The sequence below is a fragment of the Mobula hypostoma genome, chromosome 3 (genome assembly GCF_963921235.1).
Source record: "Mobula hypostoma chromosome 3, sMobHyp1.1, whole genome shotgun sequence".
Lineage (NCBI taxonomy): Eukaryota > Metazoa > Chordata > Chondrichthyes > Myliobatiformes > Myliobatidae > Mobula > Mobula hypostoma.
The window spans coordinates 45,592,332-45,614,534 of record NC_086099.1 but is presented as its reverse complement, the minus strand read 5'-3'; the positions used below and the strand labels follow the sequence as shown (position 1 = coordinate 45,614,534).

Here is a 22,203-nt window from a genome sequence, read left to right as displayed (position 1 = left end):
AATTACATATAAAGTTAAGTGAAAAATAGTGCAAAAACAATAAAAGTGAGGTAGTGTACATGGGTTCAATGTCTAGGAGTCATATTACAGAAGGGAAGAAGCTGTTCCTGAATTGCCCTTTCCATTTCTGATCGCTTTATGAGGATTGGTTTGTGTTCCCTCGTCCTACCCTTTCTGAAGTCCACATCAGCTCTTTGGTCTTACTGACACTGAATACAGGGTTGTTGCTGTGACACCACTCAACTAGCTGGTATATCTCACTCCTGTATGCCCTCTCTTCTCCATCTGAGATTCTGCCAACAATGGTCGTATTGTCAGCAAATTTATAGATGGCATTTGAGCTATGCCTAGCCACATAGTCATGGGTATAGAGAGAGAGTAGAGCAGTGGGCTAAGCACACATCCTGTTTTGCGCCAGCGAGGAGGAGATATTATTACCAATCTGCACAGATTCTGATCTTCTGGCCAGGAAGTTAAGGATCCAATTGCAAAGGGAGGTACAGAGGCCCAGGTTCTGTAGCTAATCGATCAGGACTATAGGAATGATGGTGTCAGTGATTCTCCTTTTTAATTTGTTTCTGCATTCTACTCGTTCACTTTACTGTAGTCAGTTATAGTTTTTCAATTTAACCAACACACACAAAATGCTGGAGGAACTCAGCAGGCCAGGCAGTCGACGTTTCAGGCTGAGACCCTACATCCAGTATTTTGTGTGTGTGTGTTGCTTTGATTTCCAGAACAGCAGATTTTCTCATGTTTGTTTTCCAGTTTATTCATCTTCTAAGCAATGCATGTGAAGAGTGATTGGCATTCTCAGTTGACACAGTATCCACAAGTTAACGATAATATTTTCCCTCAGAATGTTGTGTTTAGAACTTCTAAAGTTATACACCTTAAATTGTTCTCATTTGCAAATCACTTTATTATTTTATTGTTGCTCTAAATCATTCCTATATCTCAGTTCTGCAGATTACTTGGATTTAATTAGCAAACACCAAGTTTTTTATATTTTTCATTTCAAAATAGTCATTTAATTCTGATAGTGGAACACTAATTAGATTTAGCTGATTGAACCTTTCCATTACAATAGCCATCCAGTGAATTTATTATAATTTTTAAATCATTATGCCAGGATTCCCTCAAAGTCATGAGGGATCTTTGCATTGTACTTTGTTAGTAATTGAATCTCTTGACCTGATGCTTATTAAAAGCAAGTTGAGAAGATAAATGTTCAAAAAAGCATGCATGGATATAGAAGAAAAGTGCTGGTCACGTGTTTCTGGTTTCCGGTGCAGTTTCAGAGTTGCCATGTTAGACAAGTTTCTGATAATATAAAGGAATTCGATTCTTGAATTTTTCACTTGTAGCAACCAGTTTGCCCCATGAGTCCCATTTAATATAGTGCCTTAGTGTATATGTCTAGAATATATGACAGGAAGAATTACTTTAAGTATGACTGGATTGCTGTCACCTTGAGGCTCATCTCACAAAGTCAAAAGAAATATTTTTATGCCATGCACCTAGCCTCAATTGAAGATCAGTTTCCAAAATTGAATTTGAAAATAAATGATGACATTTATTTGATCAGCACACACAAAATGCTGGAAGATTTCAGCAGATCAGGCAGCATCTATGGAGGGAAATGAACAGTTGATGCTTCAGGTTGAGTTCCTTCATCAGGACTGGGAAGAAAGAGGGCAGAGGCTAGAATATAAGGGTGATGGGAAGCAAAAGAGCACAAGCTTGGTAGGTGGTAGGGGAATCCAGGTGAGAACGTGAAGATGCGGGAAGGTGAAAAAAGAGACTGATGTGAGAAGCTGGGAAGTGATAGGTGGAAGACACAAGGGACTGAAGAGGGACAAATCTGGTAGGAGAGAAGAATAGACCATGGAATAAAGAGAAGGAGTTGAGTATACAGAGGGAGTGAAGTGATGAGGATGGGGAGGAGAGAGAGAAGGGGTAGAGGGGCCAGAGGGATAAGTGCAGACAAAGAGTAGGGAGAGAGGAGGGAAACAGAGGGATGTCATTACCAGAAATTATAACGTTCAATGTTGGTACTGTCAGGTTGGAGTCTACCTCGACAAAATATGAGAGGTTGCACCTTCTGTCTGCGCCTGGACTCAATGTGGCAGTAGAGGATGCCGTGGACAGATGTCCGTGTAGGAATGGGAAGTGGAATTAAAATGGCTGTCCACTAGCACTTGAAGATAAGCTAGACAATTTTATAAAAATGATAATTAACGGTTTTTTCCAGATATATAAAGAGTAAAAGATAAGAGAGAGTGGATAATGGACTGCTGGAAAATGACACGGGAGAGGTAGTAATGGGGGAACAAACAAATGACAGACAAACTTAATAAGCACTTTACTTCCCAGTGGAAAACACCAGTAAGTATGCCAGAAACTCAAGAGTATCAGGGTGCAGAAGTGAGTGTAAGGTTGTTATTACTGAGGAAAAATGCTTGGGAAGCTGAAAGGTCTGAAGTCACCTGGACCAGGTGGACTGCACCTCAGGGTCCTGAAAGAAGTGGCTGAAGAGATTGTGAAGGCAATAGTAATGATCTTTCAGGAATCATCAGATTCTGAAATGGTTCTGGAAAACTACAGAAGCACAAATGTCACTCAACTCTTTAAGAAGGGAGGAAGACAGAAGAAAGGAAATTATAGTCCAGTTAGCTTGATTTCAGTTTTTGGGAAGATGCTGGATTCCATTTCTTTTTTTTTTCAAATCTTTTTATTGTTATATACAGGAAAAATAATATGAGTACATCGAAGTAACAACACTTACAATGCCTCAAAAAAAAATTATCTTAAAGATTAAAAAAAAAATTTGTGATAACGAAAAATAAAACTACTAAGCAGAAAAGTGAGAAAAAAACGAACCCATTAGGTGTACAACCCTGGAGTCATGCGTCATACCTTCTAAAAATAAACATCAAACCGCCAGCAACAAAAGAAAATATACGAAAACAATTTACAATTAGATCGTGGAAAAATTGTATCAATTAACTCAAATAATAATAATGAGCAAATGAGCCCCATCTTTTCTCAAAATCAAATAAAGGTTCAAAGGTTCGACTTCTAATTTTCTCCAAACTAAGACATAGACTAAGACTTGAGAGAACCACTGTGACAAAGTGGGAACTGATGTATCCTTCCACTTCAACAAAATGACCCTCCGAGCTATCAATGTAACAAATGCAATAACATGTTGGTCAGACACAGAAATACCATGAATATTTTGAGGAACTATTCCAAAGAGCACAGTTAATTTATTAGGTTGTAAGTTAATTTTAAGTGCTTTAGAAATTGTTGAGAAAACCAACTTCCAGAACTGTTCCAATATAGAACAAGACCAAAACATATGTGTCAGTGTAGCTATCTCAGTTTTACATCTATCACAATGACTATCAACAATGGGAAAGATTTTAGAAAGTCTCTCTTTTGTCAAATGATAACGATGTACAGTTTTAAATTGAATCAATGAATGGCTAGCACAAATTGAAGAAGAGTTAACCAACTTCAATATCTGCATCCAATCCTCCATCATAAAAGTCTAATTAAGTTCCTTTTCCCAATCCTGTTTAATCTTAGATAAAGGACGCTTATCCTATTGTAATAATAAATTATAAATTCTTCCATTATTAATAATGAGGTTTCAGGGTACTTGGAGACACATGATAAAATAAGTCAAAGTCAGCACGGTTTCCTTGAGGAAAAATTTTGCCTGACAATTCTGTTGGAATTCTTTGAGGTAATAAGGCAGGATAGACAAAGTAGAGTCAGTAAATGTTGTTTACTTGGATTTTCAGAAGGCCTTTGACAAGGTGCCACATATGAGGCTGCTTAACAGGATGTAAGCCCATGGTATTGCAGGAAAGCTGCTAGCATGGATAGAAGATTGGCCGACTGTCAAAATGTGGGTTGGCTGCCGGAGATTAGTGATGTTCCGCAGGGGACCTAGTGTTGAGGACAAGCCAATAACGCCCCACTCAGTGGCGTGCAAGTCCTTATATTATAGAAGCAAACAAGAACTGTAATATCTGCAGTGCTACTATGGGATGTGAAGGATTTCAGTCAGTTTATGGTGCAAAGATGAATTTGTAGGGGAAAAGAGTGTGGAAACAAATGTCAGTGTTATGAGAAAAGTCCACTTAGAATTGTGAAGCGAGTGCTCTCTCAGTCTTTTGGGAGATCTTGTGTGAGATGTTAGAATGGTACTTCTCAGAAAGGTGCTCTTGGCGTGAAGGCAGCAATCTACATGGGTTGCAGCTTATTTAGTCATGCAGGGTGAATTGCATCTGAAGTCTGGTAGCCATATGAAAAGTAGAAATCATAACAAAGCTGACTAGGATCATACACAAAGTGAAGGAAGACCACACATAGAATCAGAACCTTTGTAAGGTATTTGTCTTCAAGTATGTGAAATCACCATCAAAATGTTGTCTTCAAGTTCTTAATTACAAATTCCACATGGTATCTGACTGGTTGCAATTGATGCTGGACAGATTGAGAGTATGCTCAACAATATCACATCATCATCAAGAGAGAAGACAAAGAGTACATCACTTCCAGTTCAAGTTTATTGTCTAAACTCCATAAACAGTGTATCAATGCCATCAAAAGTAGCCTTTTGCCACAGTATAAAAGTACATTACAATCATGATGAACATACATTAACATAACCTTTAGTTATCGTAACTTGTGTATAACTTGAGCAAAAATAACAAAATAAACATCATGGCAAGTTGAGAGAGAAAAAGCAGTGTAGTGCGAGATAGCCTTAGGGCTTTTTGGGTCAGTTCAAAAACCTGATGGCAGTGGGGAAGAAGCTGTTGTTGAACCTTAAGGGTCCTGTTCCTCTTGCCTAATGGCAGAATTGAAAAGAAGGCATGGCACGGACGATGGGCGTCCCTGGTGGTGAATGTCACTTTCCTCTGCTATTGTTTCTTGTAGAAGTCCTTGATGATGGGGAGAGCTGCATACTTGGACTCACTGCTCTGTATATTCTCTTGCATTCTTATGCATTGAACTTTCCATATGTGGGCGTGATAAAACCAGTCAAACTGCTTTCCACTGTACATTTGTAGAAGTTTGAAAGAGTCTTCAATGACCTGCTGAATCTCCTTAAACTTTGAAGAAAGTAGAGATGTTGGAGGACCTTCTTCATGGTTGCATTTAAATGCTGGTCCCGTGATGGACCCTGCAGGCTGCTGACACCCAACAAGCTCACTCTTTTCACCACAGGCTCGTCAGTGATGACTCCTGCATCTTCACCTCACTTCCCCTTCCTCGAGTCCACAATTAGCTCTTTGGTTTTGCTGATGCTGAGAGCAAGGTTGTTGTTGTGACACGACCCGAGCAGCTGTCCTAGCTTACTCAAGTATACTCACTTCATTTGTGTAGAGGGTAACTTAGCTGACTCCAACTGATTCAGCGTAAATAAGTGTGTCAGGATTGATTCCTAGGTGTTTGACGAAGGTGGGAGCCAAGAGGAAGATCTCCAGAAAGGAATTACACCTGAGTATTGAAGGTGAAAGCTTTAAAGGTGAGGCAGTGAAGCGAGGCAATGTAAAAATAGGAGAGGCTGAGCATATGGTCAGATTAGAGTGCAGACAGCACAGAAGCAATGTACACAAAATAGTGAGAGTCTTATGAATGCCCATGTTGTGGAGAAGTGGTCTGAGAAATCAAAGTGTCTGCAGGAATATGAGTCATTATGTAAATGTTATGAATCAGAGACAGACCTTGAGTAAACTGAAGGTACAAGGTAAAGGAATATACCACTGCCATCTCTGGAGAATTCGAATGCTGCATGGGTTCTAAAGTTTTCTTCGTATATAACCGGATTTACCAGTTTATATTGTTGTATGTAACCAAGCATGTAAGATTACAAATTACCTTTCAGACTGACAATGGGGGTAAATGTGATAACAGCACCTGGGATAGTACTTACACAGTGAGTGGCAGGGCCTTGTGGAGTACTGTAGAACAAAGAGGAACAGGTACATACTGCAGCTCCTTGAAAGTGGAGACACAGGTAGACAGGGTGGTGACGAAGGTGTTGGCATGCCTGCCCTAGGAAGGGATGGTACTGTAGCAGAGCACAAAGTGCAGTCTGTTTACAGTTCCTCAGTCAGGGTTTGATTCTCACTGCTGTCTGTAAGGAGTTTGTACATTCTCCCCATGACCAGTGCATCTGTAGTTGTGAACTTACCACTATTCAGGACATTTACAAAGACAGGTGTGTGAAAAGGGCCCGAAGGATCATTGGGGACCTGAGTCACCCCACCCACAAACTGTTCCGGCTGCTACCATCCGGGAAATAGTACCACAGCATAAAAGCCAGGACCAACAGGCTCCGGGACAGCTTCTTCCACCAGGCCATCAGACTGATTAACTCACGTTGATTTGAGTGTATTTCTATGTTACATTGACTGTTCTATTTATTATAAACTACTATGATTGAACATTGCACATTTAGGCAGAGACGTAACGCCAAGATTTTTACTCCTCATGTATGTGAAGGATTTGAGAAAGAAAGATAATTCAATTCAGTTCAGTTTTCCTGTGGGTGCTCTGGTTTCCTCCCACATTAGAAAGGGTTAGTAATTTGAGCCCATGCTATGTTGGCGCTGGTAGCATGGCAAAACTTGAGGGCTGATTTGCATAATCCTCACTGATTTGATTTGTTACTGAATGGTGATTTTACTGTGTGATTCGGTGTACATGTGACAAACAAAGTCAATACAACTGGTGGGTAAACTCTCCTCATTGCGTCTCTCTGTAACTAGATCTTGGACTCTTGACAGAAAGACCACAGTCAAAAAATATCGCTAGCAATATCTCTAGCTTCATCGCCAGCACCCTTGGTGGGGCAGCGTACTCAGCCCGTGCTGCTGATGCATGGCTGCAGTGCTAGATCCAGACCAAAATGAATCGTCAAGTTTGCTGATGACTCAGCAGCAGTCAACTCAACAATGGCGGCGAGACAGCATACAGAGAGAAGGTAGAGCGGTGCGAGCACAACAACCTGACCCTCAACGTTGACGAGACCAAAGAGGTGGCTGTGGACCTGAGGAAGGTGTCGGCTGGCCACTCCTCACTGCACATAAACAGCTTCTCCATGGAGAGGGTTAGCAGCATCAAGTTTCTTGAAGTACACGTAACGGACAATCTCGTCCACCCATCTAAGATATTTATCAGGAGCACTGCATACACATGGCCCTTCGTACTGTCAGTGATCCCGCCCATCCATCCAACCATCTTTATGGCCGTCAGGCAGGAGGTAGGATGGAAACACTTTCTTCCCCCAGGCTGTCAGACTACCGAACTCCCTGCCACCATCATGTATGAAGCATTACACTGTTTACTTTTTAACTTGCGTCATAAACACACCTTATTATTTGTTAATGTGATTATATTACTTTATTGTTGTGTGTGTGTAATAGGTATTGTGTTGTGCACCTTGATCTGGAGGAGCATTGTTGTGTTTGCCTGTATACATGTACACGGTCGAATGATAATACATTTGAACTTGACTTGACTTGAGCTAATCTTTTTAAACTGAAAAGGATGTGGGAAAAACTTACAAGGATGTTACCAGGACTGGAGGGATGTATTGTAAGGAGAGTTTGGATAAGCTAAGGCTTTGTTCCCTGGACTGTAGGAGGCTGAGTAGTGACCTTATAGAAGTTTATAAAATTCTGAGGACCATGGACATGGTGAATAGCCATAGTCTTTTCCTCAGGGTAGGGATGTCCAAAGCTAGAATGTGTAGGTTTAATGAGAGGGCAAAGAGCTTCTTGTATATATGGAACAAGCTGCCAGAGGGAGTGGTAAATGTGGATACAATTACAGCATTTAAAAGACATTGGGTCAGGTACATGTACAGTATAGGATAGGTTGAAAGGACTAGGAGCCAAATGGGACAAGAAAAGTTAGGCAGATTGGTATGGATGTGTTAATTCTTATTTTACTTTCTAAAGAGATTATTTATTGTATTTTAAATTCTACTGTTCACCTCATGTCATGGTTTGATTTTTACTCTGTACTCATTAACATATTGGGAAAGTTAATTAAACATTAGTGCTCTTATATATGCTGGCTTGCAGCTAGTTAGAAATCTTCAATGCAATTGACTGCTCAGTGTGCTTGATATCAAAATGCCAAAGGACTGCATGAGTTGATGCTTGACAGCAACCTATTGGAAAAGAGAGAGTTCTTCCATAGTGGTAGCTAGGCCATTAGTAAGCATTGTCACTTCATATTGCAAAATCCTTGCTTTTATCCCCATTAACTGTGTCTACCTGAATTGAGAATTTATGGTTCCAGTTACTCTCGACATGGGTCCCCTCAGAAGCTCTCAATCCCAGCAACACTGTGTAGCAGCAACTATTTACAGCAACAACCCAGCCACTTAAACTGGGATGAGAATTATAGACTTGGCCATTGTACTAATATTTTGGTAAGAGTTATGTGTGACCAATCACTTTGTTTCTTGTTATCAGTGTAAAAGATTTTTACAATTATGTTTAATATACATAAATATACTTACGGGAATTGAACTATTCATTTTTTTCTTTCTATATTATTATGCATTGCATTGAAGAGCTGCTGCTGTTAACAAATTTCACGACACATGCTGGTATTTAACAAACCTGATTCTGATTCTAAGATGCTGGAATCTGGAGGAACAAACAATCTGCTGGAAGAACTCAGTGGGTCAAGCAGCATCTGCAATAGGAAAGAAATGATCACCTTGGAATCCTTTATCACTCACCTTCTCCTCTTTTTATTGGATATCCCATCTCCCCACTCAGTCCTGATGCAGGGTTTTGACCCAAACCGTGGACAATTCTTTTCCTCTCACAGATTGTAATACAGGTCGACCTTCACTAATCCGGCACTCCTCAGGGCCCAATGGTGCCGGATTAGTGAAAATGCCGAATTACAGAAGGATCATATTAAGCATAATCAGTGCCAGATTATCGAAGGAACCGGATTACAGATAGTCGGATTAGTGAAGGTTGACCTGTATTGAAACCATTGCAGTTTGGAGGAGTTTAAACTTAAGGTGAATGCACAGATTTCAGGTGTGTTCAACTTTGGGACAGCCTGAGAGGGTCTGATGAATTACAATTTTAGTGCATCTGTTCTGGCATGGTCAGATTTCCAGACTAGTATGTATGTTGAAGTTTAAATTTTACCTTGCACTTATTGCAACTTGTATTACGTCTGTTGATTTTTGAGCTTTAAGAAAAGAAATCCTAGTGTTAATGTCAGGAATTGAAGTTGATTTCCTGCAAACACCTGGCAGATCTAACACCATACCAGGAAATTGCTATTTTCGACATTGCATTGAATATTGTGAGCATCAGTTTTGTGTTCATCAGGCACTCATAGTACAGGTAGAGTACCACTTACCTGAAATTATAAAATTAAAAAACCTCTGAAATCCAATTTTTTTTTGAGCATTGGCATGATGTCACAATTGGAAAATTCCACAACACATTGGGCAGGTTACCAGGCGACGCAAAGTTCTCTGTACAACACAGACAGTTGTGAGAAGAGGCCGCACATTTGTAATGAACAGAAGGTAATGAAAAATAGAAAAGCACTGCATAATGTGAAAAATGAAGATCTTGATCATGTATTGTCAACATCAGAGTGAAATTGGAGCGACTGGGCTTGTATACTCTGGAATTTAGAAGGCTGAGAGGGGATCTTATTGAAACATATAAGATTATTAAGGGATTGGACATGCTGGAGGCAGGAAGCATGTTCCCGCTGATGGGTGAGTCCAGAACCAGAGGCCACAGTTTAAGAGTAAGGGGTAGGCCATTGAGAACGGAGTTGAGGAAAAACTTTTTCACCCAGAGAGTGGTGGATATATGGAATGCTCTGCCCCAGAAGGCTGTGGAGGCCAAGTCTCTGGATGCTTTCAAGAAAGAGATGGATAGAGCTCTTAAAGATAGCGGAATCAAAGGTTATGGGGATAAGGCAGGAACTGGATACTGATTGTGGATGATCAGCCATGATCACAGTGAATGGCAGTGCTGGTTCGAAGGGCCGAATGGCCTACTCCTGCACTTATTGTCTATTGAAATATGCCGTTTAACATTATACTGATCATGAAACAAGCAAAGAGATACTAGGACAAACTGAAAATTGGAAGTAATTATGAATATTCATCAGGCAGTTTCTAGAAAGTTATGAAAGGCCATGGTATTAAGTTTTTAAAGTGTCTGCTGATGATGAAAATCTAACACCAGAAAAAGTCTGCAAAGCTCTTTGTTTTTATACCTTCCATAAAACCTAAAAAAGGTTAAGTACAAATACTGTAACCTTTGTAGGTGGAGACTGAAAGCCTGCTGTTGTTTCTTGTTGTTCAACGGCTGATTCAGGTATTCTCCTGATGCCGCTGTTCTGTCTTTGTTACCCTGCGCCTATTATCTCATTATATTAATAGTATGTAATGATTTTTACTGTTAAGTACATAGCTGTGATGAACAAGTATGAGACAAAGACTGCTGACTGGTAGCACATCAATTCAGAGTTGGAATGATGGCAATCTCAAGCTTTCTCATTACATATTCCAAAATTTGAAAAAATCCAAAACACTTCTGGCCCAAGCATTTTGGATAAGAGGTACTCAACCTGTAAGTGAAAATTATAACATATGTTTGTAGAGAAAATTTTTTAAAAAGCTTATTGCTGAAATGCTGTATCAGCCTACAAAGACTTTCATTCCAGTATACAGTATTAAGTTCATGAATAAGGAATATACAAAACAGGCATCCAAAGTTAGAAAACAGGAGTATCGCTGGATGCCAAACCACTAAGATTTTCAAATGGTCAGAAAACAAATTATTGGAATTTTACAGGGGTGGGGTGGAAAGTGGACAGCTTTAATCTCCAGCCCATTGTCTCTAATCCAATCTGTCCTCTCTGCATTTTAGAAAACACTTGTTTTCTCAATTTTCCCGTTCTGAGCACAGGTGATTGAAATATTTCCCCTTTCCACAAAATGCTGAATCTTTCCAGCACTTTTCATGTGTTTCAGAGGGACTTGAGATGGAGATTGCATGCTTGTCCCTAAAAGTAAACAGGTGTCTTCAATCAAATGCTGTTGTCTAACAGTGCCAAATCTGTATAATTACTCAGACTCAAACAATTGCATGTGTTTGTGTTCAAAAGGCAGTGAATTTGGTCACTGATAGTTGGCGAGAAATAAGCAGTAAGACAATTTGGAGCTGTTTTGCTCACTACGGTTTCAAGCTTGGAGATGCTGGAAACGGCGAGGAGTGAAAATGAAACAATTTCAATACTTCAACACGGTATCAACAATCATCTTGAATGTTACAATGAAAATGAAGATTTGGTGGATGCAGTTGTCTAAAACATTGTATAAAGGGAGTCCATTATCTGCACTAGGGGTGTGGGCTGATTTTGTTAATTTACAATTAATCAAAAGAACACAGCAGATGAATTCCTCTGTTGATTACACAGTTTGAGAGTACTGTATTGGCAGCATTCTGAAATTTATCTAAATGCATAAATTGTTAGCTAAATGACAATTGGTCTTTTTATACCTTTTAACTATTTCCATGGAACTTTGGCTAATTGGGGCAATCACTTAATTGAGCCAAAACGTACTGATCCTGATGGGTCCCAATTAACCAGAATCCACTGTATTTCTCTTTCATAGGTAATGACTTTTCAATGAAGGATTTAGTTACACAGTGTGATTGATTGAAGTGTCATTAACTGAAAGTTCCATTGTAGAAAGTTCACATTGTATAATGATTCATCCTTGGCTGCTAGTGGAACTTCCTTTTTAGTCTGCAGTATTTCCAAATTTGAAAAGATCTCAGTGGACTTAAAGCTGAAAAATGCACTTTCTTTGGAAGGATAACAAACAAAGGTTTGATCAAAAACAGATGGTTTGTTAGTACAGAAAGCAAAGCATAATTCTTCAGTGCTGACACAGACTCTGACATAGATAAATTGACTTTAATTCCATGATATAATGTTGAATACTTAACTTATTTCTTTGAGTCTATTTGCTCTTTAATTAATAGAATGGAAATATATTTACGGGACTAATTATAACTAGATTGACAATCAATAGATCTGATTTAAAATAGCTGTCCAAGAAACAGTGAATAATTCTCATGCATATGTAGGTATTTTTTCTCGTTATTATTGTTACATTTCTCTCTGCTATTTGTGTTCAATTGTATTCAGAATCTATCTTTCCTTGGTCCTTAGTTTATTTTGTTTAATTTGGGTTTAATGCCGCAGTGGGAGGTTTTAGTCTTTTCAGACCCTCTCCACTCTAGATTTCTATCCACTGGATCTCTTCAGTTCATCAAATCTTTTCTATTTGATCTCACATGAACTTAAGACTCTGAAGATATAGTATATGGTTTATTGTTCAATAAGTTTATAAATGAATTCAGTAATTTAAAATCATTTGATGGTTACATTTATTTTGAAAGTTCCAGAAAGATTAAGGTAACAGATTAGGAATTGTGTCAAACATGAGAACCTATACAATAGACTATCTGTTAATTTGATACAAAATCAGAAAATTCTGGAAATTCTTAATAGTCAGTATCTGTGGAAGGAGAAACAGAGTTAATATTTCAGGTCAAAGCTTGCTCAGAAGTGGGAAAGAAAGAGAAAAAAGGTTTTAAATTGCAAGAAGACAAGACTGGGAAGAGATGGTTGGGCCAGAAGGATTATATGTGACAGATTTACAGCAGCAAATCATAAGCAGAAAGAAGTCTGCAGATGCTAGAAATCCAGAGTGAAACACACAAAGTGATGGAGGAGCTCAACAGGTCAGACAGCATCTATGGAAATGAATAAACAGCCAGCACTTCGGGCCAAGACCCTTCATCAGGAAGTTTTCTTTCAAAATGAGATGGTCATGGGCCATCTAGAGAGCGACAAAGTGTAATGTGTTGCAAATAGCAGATCAGTTTGTGCTCTTGGAGAGGAGAAAAATCTGAGCAGATTTCACAAACTGATGACTTAAAGCGGAAATGCCAGTTTTCTGATATAGATAGCGTACATCAAGATTCAAGATTGTTTAATATCATTTCCTGTACACAAGTGGAAGGAAAACAGAACATGGTATTGAGTCTGGAAAAGTGCAGTGTGCTCAGATGAAGATGAGAAACTTTTGGCAAACTTTGTTGGGGATGCATTAGCACAGTGCAGGGAGGGCAAGAAGGTGGATGGAGGATTAAAGAGGCACACAACAAGAAGCTCTGATTGCTCCTCTGGATACTGCACAAAGTGGTGACGCAATCTGCATTTGGTGACATAAATACCAAATAAAGTACCCCATGTTGGCCAAAGTGCAAGTGAATTGCTGCTTCACTCCGAAGGACTGTTTGAATCCCTGGTGCATGGGTAAGGGAGTAGTAAAAGGACAGGCATTGCATCTGCTGTCATTGAGTGACGAACTACCATGACGTGGAATAGCTGGTGTGGATGGAAGAGCAGACCAGGCATTTGAAGAAAGCGCAACACACACAAAATGTTGGAGGAATTCAGTAGGTCAGGCAGCATTTATGGCAATAAATAAATAGTCAATATTTCAGGCTAAGGCCCTTCCTCAAGGCAGGAAAAGATAGGGGGAAGACAACAGAATAAAAAGGTGGAGGGAGGGGAAGGAAGATAGATAGAATGTGATATGTGAAGCCAGGTGGGGAGGGAAAGGTAAAGGGCTGGAGAGGAAGGAATCTAATAGGAGAGGTAGGGGACTGCAGGAGAAAGGGAAGAAAGATGGGATCCGGGGTGGGTGGGGGGGGTGGTGAAAGACAGATGAGAAGAGGTAAGAGATAGAGTGGGGAATAGAAGAGGGGAGGGGGAGGAGGGAAAAGTTGAAAATGATATACATGCCATCAGGTTGGAGGTTACCCAAACGGAACACAAGGTGTTGCTCCTTCACCCTGAGGGTGACCTCATCATGGCACAGAGGAGACCATGGACCGACATGTTGGAATGGGAATCGGAATTGGAATTAAAATGTTTCACCACTGGGAAGTTCTGCTTTAGGTGGATGGAGCAGAGGTGCTTGACAAAGGAGTCGCCCTATTTACAATGGGTCTCACCAATGTGGAGGACATAATAGATGACCCTAGCAGGTTCACAGATGAAGTATTGCCTCACCTGGAAGGACTGTTCCGGGCCCTGAATGGAGGTGAGGGAGGAAGGTAGTGTGCAGGTGTAGCACTTGGCCACTTTCAGGGATAAGTGCTGGAAGTGATTCCTGCAGAAAGTGAGAAACGGGGTGGGGCAGGGGGGCAGGGGAAGTAGAATCCTTTTGGAGATGGCCGAAGTTGTGGAGAATGAGCTGTTGTATGTGGAGGCTCATGGGGTGGTAGGTAAGGACAAGAGGAATTTTATCACTGTTAAGGCGGTGGGAAGATGGTGTGAGCGTGGACGTTCAGCAGATGGAGGAGAGCACGTTGATGGTGAAGAAGGATGTTGCAGAGTCTCACTGAAGGAAATTGTGAAGGATGTTCTGTTGAATCTGGAGAAGTATGGGGAGGACGATGAGGACCAATAGAAATCTACCCATCTTCAGAGAAGTTTGTGATTGATATTCACATTGTATTTATTGTTGACACCACTGAAATACATGCTTGAAGTAGATTGGCAGTTCCTATTTAGTGTATAAAGGTTTGCAGTTTCCAGAAAAGTGAGCTTGGAGAGCAAATAACAACTTACCTAAAGTGTAATGTGTCACAGTGAGTACAGTTTAAGATGCTCTGACATTAAAAATGGTCAGTGTATTATCTTCAAAGGCTCTGCAGTTCTACTAGTATGAAAGCAGACCACCAACTAAATAGTAATTTGTCAGGTGTTATTTCCTGGAAAATGCTTTACAGCACCAGGCCCTATCAAAAAGATGTAAAAGTTAATTTGCTAGATCAACTATTTGTTCTTAGTAATATCAACTGCTGGGCAATATTGAGAACAGAGATTTCAAAATAAGTAAATCAATCCAGGCTTTGCAAGGTGATACATTAAGATCATGTACTCTTGCTGCGCAATTCTCATTTTTTATCATTTGAACCGATGTTCTACAATTTGTTTATTTGTGAAAGTACCTATGCTGTACTGATACGGGAGTATAGAAGAATGAGGGGACATTTCAAAGTTCAAAACAAATTTTATTATCAAAGTACATGTATGTCACCATATACAACTCTGAAATTCATTTCCTTGTGGGCATTTTCAACAAATCTATAGAACAGTAACTATAAAAGGATCAATGCAAGATTAACCAGAGTGCAGAAGACAACAAACTGTGCAACTGCTATTGTAAGTACATAGTAGTTTAGGTTTCAAAGGTACATTTAATGTCAGAGAAATGTATACAATATACATCCTGAAATGCTTTTTCTTCGCAGCCATCCATGAAAACAGAGGAGTGCCCCAAAGAATGAACGACATTTAAATGTTAGAATCCCAAAGTACCCCCCCCCGCATAAGCGACAGCAAGCAACAATCCCCCACCACCAAAAAAAAAAGCATCGGCACCCGCCACCAAGCACTCAATCGTGAGCAAGGCAACAGCAAAGACACAGACTTGCTGTGCCCCAAAGACTACTTGTTCACCCAGTATTTGACATACCATGGGCTCTCTCTCACCCTAATAAGGGAGAAGGAAGTGTCTGCATTTCACAGTGAGAGGGGAGACATAACAAACAACTCGCTGGTTTATGATGTTAAAAGTCTCTTGTGTTGCTTTTGCTGAGTTCTGTGCCCAAAGACCCCGGGTCTCTGGGCACACAGCCAGAGATCTTCTGTCTCCAATGACACACCGATCTCCTGTAGAGGCACTGACCTACGATCCCCCCATCTCCAGAGCCACGAAATCTCCGTCCTGTGAACGCGAGCGAAGCTCTTAGGCCGAGCGCTTGGCATGCCGAACAACAGTCATTCATGAAACCCCGAGAGCGGGTCCCATTCCCACAAAGAACCGTAGTCAGCGTGTAACTCCAGGTCAAGGTCTTCAAAAGAACCCTGAAAGGGAAAAATAGAGATATTAAAAATGGAAATAGAGCCATTTCCAAAGATGCCAGCAAAGTAGTCACCGTTAGGCGCCATTAATCCTCCTAAGCTTAACATGAACGTGAGATAAAGAGTCCTTTAAAGTGAGATCATTGGTTATGGGAACATTTCAATGATGGTTCAAGTGAAGTTGAGTGTAGTTATCCCCTTTTTAAGAGCCTGATGGTTGAGGGGTATTAATGGTTCTTGAACCTGGTGGTGTGAGTTCTGAAGCTCTTGGCTTGATGGCAATAGTGAGAAGAGAGCATGACCTGGGTGGTGGGAATCCCTGATGATGGATGCTGCTTTACTACGACAGTGTTTTATTTATTTATTTATTGAGATTCAGCGCAAATAAGCTCTTTTGGCCCTTTGAGTCTTGCCGCCCAGCAATCCCACAATTTATTCTGAGCCTAATCATGAAACAATTTACAACAGCCAATTGACCTACCTTTGGACTGTGGGAAGAAACCAGAGCACCCGGGAAAAAGCTCACATGGTCATGGGGTGAACGGACAAACTTCTTACAGGCAGTGGCAGGAATTGAACCTGGGTTGCCTGTACTGTAAAGCCTTATGCTAATCTTTATGCTCACTTGCCACCCCAGTGTAAATGTGCTCCATGGTTGGGAGGTCTTTAGCCGTGATGTACTGTGCCGAATCCACTACTGCTTGTAGGATTTTCGGTTGACAGGCGTTGGTGTTTCCATACCAGGCTGTGATGCATCCAGTCAGTATACTCTCCACCACACATTTGTAGAAGTTTGTCAAAGTTTTAGATGTTGAGCCAAATCTCTGCAAACTCCAAAGGAAGTAGAGACACTGCCATGCTTCCTTCATAATTGCACATACAGTACTTTCTGGGCCCAGTACAGGTCCTCTGAAATAGTAACACTGAGGAATTTAAAGTTGCTCATCCTTTCTACCATTGATATTCCAATGAGGACTGGCTCATGGACCTCTAGTTTCCCTCTCCTGAGGTCTATAATCAGTTCCTTGGTCTTGCTACATTGAGTGAGAGGTTGTTGTTATGACACGACTCAGCCAGATTTTCAATCTCCGTCCCACATGCTGATTCATGACCACCTTTGGTAGAGGTATACAAATTTACAAGGGGTATAGACAGGGTAAATGCAAGCAGGCTTTTTCAACTGAGGCTAAGAGAGACTAGAACTAGTGGAGTGAAAGGTGAAATGTTTGATGGGAATCTGAGGGGGGGGCTTCTTCACTCTGAGGATGGTGTGAATGTGGAAAGAGCTGCCAGCAGATGCAGGTTCCATTGTAACATTTGAGTGAAACGTGGATAGGTACATGGAAGAGAAGGGTATGGAGATCTACAGTCCAGGTGCAGGTAGATGGGACTGGAGAGAAGACCAGGTTGGTACGGGTTAAATAGGCTGAAGGGCTTGTTTCTGTGCTGTAGTGTTCTATGACGCTAGTACTCTTTGAAGTTTCTGTATTTATCTGCAAGTTATCTGATCAGTGTCATGCAGTACTTTGTGGGAGTTTGTGTGTATAATTGGTTGCCATTTTTTCTACATGAGCAGTGGTTTCGGATTGCATTGTGGGGGTAGTAGATAGAGACCATTTGCTGTGGGTGAGACCCATCCCCTCATACCTTTCATTGAACATGCAGAGTTACAGCAGTTTAGCTGCTGAGTGAATTTGGTTGTTGAGTGGAAAGGGTTCTAAGTTGAACAGCTTCCAATCTATCCTGTAGATTAGTTCCACTTCATTTGGAAGCTTTTTGGAGCTGAGCTGCAAAGAGAAAGGTTAGAAGAAGATTAAAAGCAGAAGGATTACCAGTGATGGAGTCCACCCATATCGGGGAGCAAAGGGCCGTCTGCACTTGGAGTTAGAGTTTGTAGGTGAGGTCTTAACTGCATTCACTCTGCCAAGGATATTGTATTCAGATAACTTGGGGAGGGAAACCGTGAAATTCAAGAACCAGTGGCTATTAGAAAGGAGGACGTAGAAGGCACCTTAATAGGCTTAATCAGAATCAGGTTTATTGTCACTGACTTGCATAAAGCATAAGACATCATAGCAGAATTGGGCCATTCGGCCCATCGAGCCCAGTCCGCCATTCAATCATAGCTTATTTATTGTCCTTCTCAACCCCATTCTCCTACCTTCTCCCTGTAACCTTTGACCGTAAATTGACTCTGAAACTGTCAAAACAGTAAGTTCTACAGTGGAATACGACAGAATAGTGCTAAAGTTCAGAGTTAGAGGGCCACAGTCCAGACTTGTACTGCTAATGGACATCGGATTTCCAAGAGCACAGACCGGGAACATTCAACTCATAAACGTCTGCTGACTGGATTTGTCCAATATAACAATTCCATACTTAGTCTTGCAGTTGCTCGCCCACCCACCTCGTAGTTCCAGATTTTCAATGTTCAAGATATTTTCTTTTGATTAACTCCCTGGTTTTGATTGGCATTTGCTTAACAAGCAACTGAGAGCAGGCTCCACAACTACACGGCAAGTGTGTGGTGAAATGTGTTGCTTTGCACAGCAGTGCACTGCAGTGACATAAAATTGCTATAAATTACAAAATAAATAAATTGTGCAAAGAGGAATAAGAGGGTAGTGTTTGTGGACTGTTCAGATACCTCATGGCAGAGGGGAAGAAGCCATTGCTAAAATATTGAATGTAGGCCTTCAGGCTTCCTGTACTTCCAAACAAGAAGAGGGCATATCCTAGTTGGTCCTGAGTGATGGATACCTCCTCCTGGAGACACCGCCTCCTGAAGATGTCCTGAATGGTGGGCAGGCCTGTGCCCGTGATGGAGCTGACTGAGTTTACAATCTTCTCCAGCCTCTTTTAGTCCTGTGCATTGGAGCCACCACACCATGCTGAGATGCAACGAGTCAGAATGCCCTCCACCATACATCTATAGGGATTTGCAAGAGTCTTTGGTGACATAACGATTCTCCTCAAAACTCCCAACAAAGCAGAGCAGCTGGTGTGTCTTCATCATGATTGCATCAATGTGTTGGGCCCAGGATAAATCCTTGGATCTGCTGATGCCTGGAAACTTGTAACTGCTCACTGTTCCCACTGCTGTGCCCTCGATGAGGACTGATGTGTGTTCTCTCAACTTCCCCCCCCTGAAATCCAGAACTGTTTCCTTGGTCTCCCTGACATTGAGTGCAAGGATGTTATTGCAAGCTCACTCAACCAGCCAATTGATTTCACTCCTGTACAGCTCCTCATTGCCACCTCAGATTCCACCATCCACAGTGGTGTCACCAGTGAAATACAGACTCCTGTAAATCCACAGGTCCTGATGAGATCTGTCCCAGGCTGCTATGGAGAGATTGCTGGGGCTTTGGCAGAATCTTCAAATCTTCTCTGACCAGAGAATATGAGGCAGATGATGAGAATACAACAAATATGACACCGATATTCAAAAAGAGCAGCACAGATAACCAGTGATTTGAACACAAGTGTGAGAGAAGTTAATAGAAAAAGTTCTGAGTGTCAGGACTAACCTACACTTGAAAGACGAGGGTTAGTCAATGATAGTCAGTATGGCTTTGTTATGGTAAAATCATGCCTGACTAATTTGACAGTTTTTTTAAAGAAGGGAAATACAGTGGATGTAGTTCACATGAACTTCAATAAGGTCCTTCATTGAACACTGGTTGCAAAAGCCCAAAGCCCATGGCAATTAGGTTTATTTGGCAAATTGTATTCAAAATTGAATAGTGATAGAAAGCAGAGAGTGATGATTGGTGCTTGGTTTGGCTTTGTGATTAGAAGCCTGTCACCTGAAATGCACCGTAGAGGTCTGTGTGGTGGTGTGCTGACTGTCATATACATTAATAATTTAATGCTAATATAGGAGATTAGTAAGTTTTCACATGATATGATAATTGAATGTGGTGTTAATATAAAAAAAGGGTAAAGTTAGACTACAAGACCAAATGGGTGAATTGGCAAGATGGAATTTTGTACTGTTAAATGTGAGATATTTTGGAAGGGCTAACAAAGCTGGGACATACACAGTGTATTGAACAACAAGACGGTAAGTAGCCAGAGCAGCTTCACCTAGTGAGGGTGTCTAAAACAAGGGACATCGTTTTCTGGAGAGGGAAGAAATTTGAAAGGGACTTAAGGAGTACATTTTTTTACACACTAGGTAATTGGTGTCTAGAATGAGCTAGTCGTAGAGGCAGGAATAGCAACAACATTTAAAAGGCACCTTGACATGCACTTGAATTAACAAGGCAGAGCAGTGTAAGGAATTAAAGCAGTAGGTCAGATTAGTACAGTAAGGAATGGTGGTCAGCATAGATCTGGTGGGCCGAAGGGCCTATTTCTATTGAGCAACTCAATGATTTTAAATACGTATCTAGATGGGTACATCAATTTTCAAGGCATAAAGGCTATGGACCTAATAGAGATGGTTAGCATGGGCATAGTAGGCCAAAGTGCCTTTTTTCTATGCTGTGTGCCTCTCTGACTATCTCTATGAAGTGTCAGGGCCATGACATAGTCTTCAGCACCCAGTTTAGCTCCGTTACAGAACCATGAATGTTTCACATAGTGAGGTGTTAATTAGTGCAAGCGCCATGCTTGGCATTGAAATATAACACTTACAAAGGTGGAACATCATTCTTCAAAGGTATAATTGTTAAGGAATTTTAGAAAAAAGTGTTTTCTATTTATTTCTTTATTCTTTGTTAATGCAATATTTTTTCTCTTTCTGGTTCTCATTTGACATTGAATTCAACCTATTTGATTTTCCTTATTGCGGTTCATAGAACAAGTTTTCAATCTGGTTTATCAGTTACTTGTCCCTTTCACTCACAATTAAGATACTTGATTAACTTTACTGAGTAATTATCAGTTCAGATGCTCAGCAGATTGTGGAGAGTTACTTTCATCCAGCAAGTTAAGTTTTAGTGGCTTAGATTCTGAAAATCTTGAATTTACCAACTAACTTCCACTAGCAATTTAACTATTGTGTTCTTCCATTGGATACCGCATAGAGTCCAGTGCTAGAGCAGAATTAAGTGATTTCTAAATTTCATGAATCTTAATCCAAATCTCTGCATATCTAACATGGGATCTGTGAGCACATTTACAGATATTTTAAAGTAACCTAGTGGTTTCAGGCAATAAATGTTGTGAGGTGATTTTTTTTCCCTAATGTATATTTGATTTAATGTTTTCAGTGGCTACTTTAAAATGTTCATTAATGCTTACTTTTTATTTTTTTTTATTTCATTCTTAATAGTTTTTAAAGTGCATTAGTATATCTAGTGCATTCAGATACCTTTAGAAACTTTGCAAGGTCAAATTAACAGCAAAAGTGGAGACATGGCATTATTATCTCTCGATAGCTGCCAGGGTAAATCTTGAAAGATCCAGATACGGATCCAGTAAATGAATCTTACTGTCCCATAAGTCCTCTGTGAAGTGCACTAATGGGTCCCACTCAGCAAAACTACATGATTGTTTTCCGTGGATTACTATTTCAGTGGCCTTAACATTTCAGTGGCTATTAGATTTCATTAAGCTTTGATGGACACATAGTTTCATCCTTGTTACCTTGGGTTCCCATCCTGGCAAGTTTATTTATGAAATATCAATTAGAAGAGCTCTTACTACATGTTTACTATTCCAAGAAAGCAAAGCATGATGTTGCCTTTTTGTAATTGTATTTGAGGTGCATTTCCATTTGTATGCATTACAGATCACAGTGGTTCGAATCAGCAAGTACAGTTGTTTAGGATTTACTAAGTTACCTGTACAGCAATAATTATATTCCTTGTTCGTAATTCTTTTCTTTCAGCTTTGATGTGGATAATGGCACAACATCAGGTCGGAGTCCCTTAGATCCAATGACGAGTCCTGGCTCAGGACTCGTTCTACAGGCCAACTTTGTACATAGTCAACGACGGGAGTCCTTCCTGTACCGGTCTGATAGCGACTATGACCTCTCTCCAAAGTCTATGTCAAGGAACTCCTCCATTGCGAGCGACATGTAAGTAAAACAAGCTTCTTTCTTTAATGGTTGTGCAGTGACATGACTAAAATTTTTCATGTTACAAAAGAATCAAAATAGATATGTTTTATTTTTATTATTTTAAACCAGTAACTAAAACCACT

The 22,203-nt window shown here is 40.4% G+C and overlaps 1 protein-coding gene across 4 annotated transcripts in view; it reads left to right on the top strand.

Moving 5' to 3' along the window:
- Window positions 1–22,203, top strand: part of pde4d (phosphodiesterase 4D, cAMP-specific) — a 698,763-nt gene that overhangs the window by 511,729 nt on the left and 164,831 nt on the right. For all 4 annotated transcript variants that reach the window (XM_063042963.1, XM_063042964.1, XM_063042966.1 and 1 more), the window contains exon 2: window positions 21,887–22,078. In XM_063042963.1, the coding sequence (XP_062899033.1) occupies window positions 21,887–22,078 (192 nt within the window). The remainder of the gene's footprint in view (window positions 1–21,886; window positions 22,079–22,203) is intronic.